General features: G+C 64.3%; 1 protein-coding gene across 1 annotated transcript; it reads left to right on the plus strand.

Moving 5' to 3' along the window:
- The first annotated feature begins 276 nt into the window (after positions 1 to 276).
- On the plus strand, positions 277 to 4,591 carry LOC139042636 (paraneoplastic antigen Ma6E-like). The gene has a single exon (XM_070501799.1). The coding sequence runs from the start codon at positions 336 to 338 to the stop codon at positions 3,249 to 3,251; it is 2,916 nt and encodes a 971-aa protein (XP_070357900.1). The 5' UTR covers positions 277 to 335; the 3' UTR covers positions 3,252 to 4,591.
- The last annotated feature ends 1,577 nt before the right edge of the window (positions 4,592 to 6,168 follow it).

Consider the following 6,168-nt stretch of genomic DNA (forward strand, 5'->3'; position numbering starts at 1 on the left):
GCCCCAAATTGGAAAACGTGAGAGTCCTTGGGGAACAAGGCGACCCCCCCAGCCCCGAGGCTAGAGGAGGTAGAAAATGTGGGTAGCCTTCCATCTTGTGAAGCAACGTGGTTTATGATCGAAGAGGTCTCCTAAGATCCAACGACGAAGCCAGCAGGGAGAGGAGGCGCTCCAGGCCCCAGCGTGAGGGGCCCGGGGCTCTGGCTGGGGCGGTGGGGTGGGCTGTGTGGCACAGACACGCCTCTCTCCCCTTTGCACCCGCAGGCCGAGGCCCACACTGCGAGAGTCCGTGCACGCCCGTCCAGTCCCTTCTGGCCGCCCTCAGGTCCTCAGTGATGGTGATGCCACTGGTGATGCTGTGGGACTGGTGCAGGTGGAGTGGCGCAAACGCACAGCGCTCCCTGCTCATCCTGGGCATCCCGGAGGACTGCGAGGACCGGGAATTCCAGGAGGCCGTGCGGGCTGCCCTGTGGCCCCTGGGCAGGTACCGAGTGCTGGGCAACGTCTTCAGAAAGGAGCTCGGGTTCAGGGTCGCTTTGGTGGAGTTCACTGAGTATTTAAATCGAAGTTTGGTCCCCCGACAGATACCAGGCAAGGGGGGACTCTGGGATGTGTTCTTCCTGCCCCAGGGCCCTGATTCTGAGTCACGGGATAGACCCAATTTCCCTGCACAGCCCCAGAGGCAAGCAGTGGCTGGCAGGGCAGGTGTGGCCAGAGCTGCAGGGGAGGAGGCAGCCGCAGGGGAGGAGGGAGCTGAGGGTGAGGCAGGAGCTGGAGAGGAAGCAGGATCCTCAGATGAAGAGGGAGCTGCAGGGGACACAAGAGTTGCAGGCGTGGCAGGATCTGTGAGCATGGCAGGAGCTGCAGCTGAGGCGGAGGCTCCAGGTGAGGAAGGAGCTGCAGGTGTGTCTGAGGCAGGGGCCCCAGAGGAGGCAGGAACTGCCGGTGAGGCAGTCACTGCCGGTGAGGATGGAGCTGAAGATGTGGCAGGAGCCCCAGTTGAGAGGGAAGCTGCCGGTGAGGAGGAAGTTGGAGATGTGGCAAGAGCTGCAGGTGAGGAAGAAGCCACAGGTGAGGGAGAAGCTGAGAGTGAGGAGGAAGCTGAGGGCGAGGCAGGAGCTGCAGAGGAAGCAGGATCCTCAGATGAAGAGGGAGCTGCAGGGGACACAAGAGTTGCAGGCGTGGCAGGATCTGTGAGCATGGCAGGAGCTGCAGCTGAGGCAGAGGCTCCAGGTGAGGAAGGAGCTGCAGGTGTGTCTGAGGCAGGGGCCCCAGAGGAGGCAGTCACTGCCGGTGAGGATGGAGCTGAAGATGTGGCAAGAGCTGTGGCTGAGGAAGAAGCCACAGGTGAGGCTGGAGGCCCGGGAGTCCCAGGTGAGGCAGGAGCCCCAAGTGAGGAAGAAGCCGCAGGTGAGGACAAAGCTGAGCGTGAGGAGGGAGCTGAGGGCGAGGCAGGAGCTGAAGAGGAAGCAGGAGCGTCAGATGAAGAGGGAGCTGCAGGGGACACAAGAGTTGCAGGCGTGGCAGGATCTGTGAGCATGGCAGGAGCTGCAGCTGAGGCGGAGGCTCCAGGTGAGGAAGGAGCTGCAGGTGTGTCTGAGGCAGGGGCCCCAGAGGAGGCAGTCACTGCCGGTGAGGATGGAGCTGAAGATGTGGCAAGAGCTGTGGCTGAGGAAGAAGCCACAGGTGAGGCTGGAGGCCCGGGAGTCCCAGGTGAGGCAGGAGCCCCAAGTGAGGAAGAAGCCGCAGGTGAGGACAAAGCTGAGCGTGAGGAGGGAGCTGAGGGCGAGGCAGGAGCTGAAGAGGAAGCAGGAGCGTCAGATGAAGAGGGAGCTGCAGGGGACACAAGAGTTGCAGGCGTGGCAGGATCTGTGAGCATGGCAGGAGCTGCAGCTGAGGCGGAGGCTCCAGGTGAGGAAGGAGCTGCAGGTGTGTCTGAGGCAGGGGCCCCAGAGGAGGCAGTCACTGCCGGTGAGGATGGAGCTGAAGATGTGGCAAGAGCTGTGGCTGAGGAAGAAGCCACAGGTGAGGCTGGAGGCCCAGGAGTCCCAGGTGAGGCAGGAGCCCCAAGTGAGGAAGAAGCCGCAGGTGAGGACAAAGCTGAGCGTGAGGAGGGAGCTGAGGGCGAGGCAGGAGCTGAAGAGGAAGCAGGAGCGTCAGATGAAGAGGGAGCCGCAGGGGACACGGGAGTTGCAGGCGTGGCAGGATCTGTGAGCATGGCAGGAGCTGCAGCTGAGGCGGAGGCTCCAGGTGACGAAGGAGCTGCAGGTGTGGCAAGAGCCATCAACGAGGCAGCAGCCCGGAGCCAGCACTTGCGGCAGACCTTGCAGCCTCTGCTCGATGCTATGGCCTACCGGGTACTGAGAAGGTTTTCTGGGGTGGAAGAGCCGGGCTGTGGAGAAGATTCTTTTGAGAGCTGGCTGCACCATGCCAACGACACGCTGTACCTGTGGTGCCTCATGTCAGAGAGGGAGAGGAGGAGGAGACTGGTGGAGAGCTTGGGTGGCCCCGCGCTGGATCTCATGTGCGGCCTCCTGGAGGAAAATCCCGACACCCCTGCGCAGGACTGCCTGGCCGCGCTGGCCTGTGAAGATGCTGCCCGGACCCATGAAGATTGCCTCCCAGCCAATGAGGTCACCACTGAGGGCACCCCTGTCACTGCAGAAGAAAGCAAGCCTTCCCCACCCGAGGAAGATACCACCCTGGCTGCCCTTTCCAAGCAAGACACAGCCGACGCTGCCCCGGCACGTGAAGTGGCCGATGGGGCAGTTCCTGTCACAGTCGACCCTGGAGAGGCTGCTCCTGACCCCCATGATGCTGCCCAGGCCGCCTGGGCTCGTGAAGATGCTGCCCAGGCCGCCCTGACCTGTGAAGACACCGCTGACGCTGCCCCGGCCCGTGAAGAGGCCGATGAGGCAGCTCCTGACACCCATGATGCTGCCGTGGCAGCCCCTGCCCCTGAGGAGACCACCGAGTCCTCTTCTGCCACTGGGGAAGGTGAAAATGTTCCTACTCGTGCGGGGCTAGGTCAGGCAGGACACTCGGGGGCCCCCGGGGGCCCCGCCCCTGCTCAAATGGTCAGTGCCTCTGGGGCGGGCCCAGGAGGTCCTGGCGGTAACCCGGAAGGCCTCGCCCAGGTGGGAGACCAGGAGGCCGAGCAGACCCCCAAGGAGGGGCTCATCCAGGAGGAGCCAGGAAACGAGGACGGGGCTGAGGAGATGAGCCGCCCCGAGTCCTCCTCGGGCAAGTAGGCTCAAAAGGCCCAGGGGCCTTCTCTCCTCCCAGGCAGCAGAGCCCTGGAGGCAGGGGGAGGCGAGGCCAGGGTAGCCGCCTCACCCCACATGGGGACCAGGCCGAGGGAGGGGCCCGTCCAGCCCAAACCAAGCCCCTGGCCCCTCACGATCCCCAAGGGGCCATGACCCGCACCGTCAGCCGTTCCAAGTGACCAAGATGACCATATGTTACCCCAAATGGGCAGGGGAGAGGTGTAGCCCCGCTCAAGGCAGCACCACACCGAGCCCAAGCCCCATCCCAAGCCCTGCCAACTCAGGCAGCCAGCCTGGTGGCTCCCCCGAGTGGCAGCCCCGGCCTGGGTGAGGGGCACCTGAGGACGTCTGCCACCACCTGCACGGGCCTGGGAGACGTTAGGAGGTCATCTCAAGGGTGCCAGCTGTCTGGGCCTCCCAACAAGGGGACCCCCGTTCACTGTCACCTGGGGCAGGCTTCTCCCTGTTCTGGGAAGCCCACTTGTATCTCTGTGGACCCTGTAGTTACCCACGTGTCAAGTAATCCACCCCCAAAACATACACACACACGTGCCATCATTTCTGTGCAGAGCCGTTAGGTGTGTGTGCTCCCGGGGTGGGGGTCCTGGCCTAGCAGGCAGCACCCTCTCGGCCCTGGCACGTGCTGTGAGCTTCAGTGCCAGCCCGGGCTCTGCTCACTCTCGTCCGGTGCCGTGAGCTCAACTCTGCCTTCTCGGTGGAGATGTAGGCCAACCGCTGCTTGTTCCTGTGGAGATGTGTGCTTATCTGAGCAGTGGCCCCCACCCCACCCCAGAGTCCCCGAACCCAGTCCCAGGAGATGCCTGGAAGGATGGACAGACGAGGGCGTGGCCGGCGCTCACCCCGGGACCTCGGGAAGGAAGAACTGGAGCAGGGACATGGAGGGGCTGCGGCAGGCTCCACTGGGACTGTGCTCTCATGTGCCAACCTGCTGTTACTTGTGGCTCAGTTTCCTGGGCTTGGTGTGGTGTCCCCCTGTTGTATTTTCCAGCGTCCTGTGACTGTCCTATGTGGCCCATAGGGCAGGGCCCCGCCCCAGAATGTCAGCCAGAGGGGGAGGGGGTGCCCTGGAGTGAGAAGACATTGCCAGTGTCCATCGTTCTGCCAAGAGGCTGACCGTGGGGCTCCCAGGAAGGGAGACTGTGGTGGGAGGGCCTCAGCATGGGGGGCAGCTGAGGCACCCCGGTAGAGACTGACTGTCCCCGAGACCTGTGGGCTGTAGCGGCCGTTAGAAGTTCCTCTCCGTGTTGTCATTCCCTTCTCTGCAATGGTTTCAGTAAGTGGTTCTCTTCAGTAAATTTCATTGATCGTTCCAGCTGCGTGTCGTCCGTCTCTGCTGTGGGCAACTGAGGGAAGGGTCTGCTGGGGGTGGGGGTGGGGGCAACAGTGGCCTGTCACCTGCATTGGGGTATGATCAGGACAGGGGCCAGGAGGGGCTGTGTCGTCCCCTGGGCTGGACGGAGCTGAGTGACAGGAACTTGTGGGCATGGGCAGTGGCTGGTTGGGTCCCCAGGAAACTCGGGGTGTCCCCAGAAATAAGTGGGCTAGACGTTGAAGGGAGGGGGAGGAACCACAGGCAGGATCCAGGGCTCCAGGATCCCTGGCACCGCTGTAGGGGCTCAGGGCACCCAGACGGGTCAGAGAGGTCACGTGTGCAATCCCAGAGACCAGCGGGCCACAGAAGGGCCCAGGCCTGAGGTCAGATGCCCCTGCCAGGAGCTGGGCCCAGGACTCTGGGCTGGGGGGTGGTTGCCCGCTCAGCCCACTCCTGCCGGCCGACAAGTGGCCAGCCTCTGTCTAGCCACCGAGGGACGTTTGGGGACCTGCCGGTGTTTCATGGCCGAGGGATGGAGGGCGGGCTGGGCGAGGGCTCCACAGCCCTCATGCCCTGGGTCGGGGGAGGAAAGGCAGGGAGAGCCACCCTCCACTCTTGAGTCCTGGGCAGGGCGGCCCCTCGAGGGGCCGGGGCACCGCCTTCCTGTCCCACTCCCCTCCCAGCCAACTCCTAGGGGCACCAGTCCTGTGTCCTGGGAGCGGGCAGGAGGCAGCGGGTGTGAGTGGGAGGCTGCAGGCAGGAGCTGGGGAGTGGCCCCTTCCTGCCCAGAGCAGGTGGACTCTGGGTCCCTGCAGCCCAGTGAGCCCTCGGTGCCACCTGAGGAGGGCACCCACCCAGGATGGAGGATGCTGCTGATCCTTGAGACCCTCTCTCTGCGCGCCGTGGCTGGAGGGGCAGTGCTCAGAGAGGGTGTCGTCAGGTGTCAGGAGCCAGGAGCCATCTGCCTCCACCTGCCTGGGCTCTGCCCTCACCTCAGGGGGCTGGGAGCCCACCACAAATTGAGGGCAGCCGGCCATCAGGCGCCGAGCTGATTCAGAGTCTTCGGGAGACGGAACGAAGGTGCGGAGAGGAGAGGGGACGGATGGTACCGTTGTCCCAGAAATGGTGAGGGGCCCTCGAGGGCCTGCCCAGTCTGTGCCCACTGGCGTCCTCCAGCCATTCTGAAGGGGCAGAGTCTCTGACCACCCCCACAGTACAGAAGAAGAACACAGTTCCCAAAGCAGGGAGGGCCAGGGCGAGGACCTTGCAGGGAGCTGAGGCCTGGGCTGTGGCCGTCCAACCGGCCTGTGGGAACCGAGCACGTGGGGAGCCCTGAGCTGTGTGGCGAGAGCTGCAGACAGCGGGTCGGCAGGGACGGGGGGCGGGGGGGCCTGGAGATGCTGGGCACGCAGGGCAATGGAGAGGGGGCGGCGAGGGCTGTCGGGACGGAGATCGTGAGGGCCATGCCTGCAGCCTCTTGGGCCCAATGGACTTGGCTCCGTGTTATAGGGACACCTGCACGTGTCCCATCAAGGGGTACTGCAGGATCCGGGGGGCTCCCAGGTGGGC

The sequence above is a fragment of the Equus asinus genome, chromosome X (genome assembly GCF_041296235.1).
Source record: "Equus asinus isolate D_3611 breed Donkey chromosome X, EquAss-T2T_v2, whole genome shotgun sequence".
Taxonomy (NCBI): domain Eukaryota; kingdom Metazoa; phylum Chordata; class Mammalia; order Perissodactyla; family Equidae; genus Equus; species Equus asinus.

Coding starts and splice junctions, on each gene's coding strand:
- LOC139042636 (XM_070501799.1), top strand. CDS start 336: ATGGTGATGCCACTGGTGATGCTGTGGGACTGGTGCAGGTGGAGTGGC.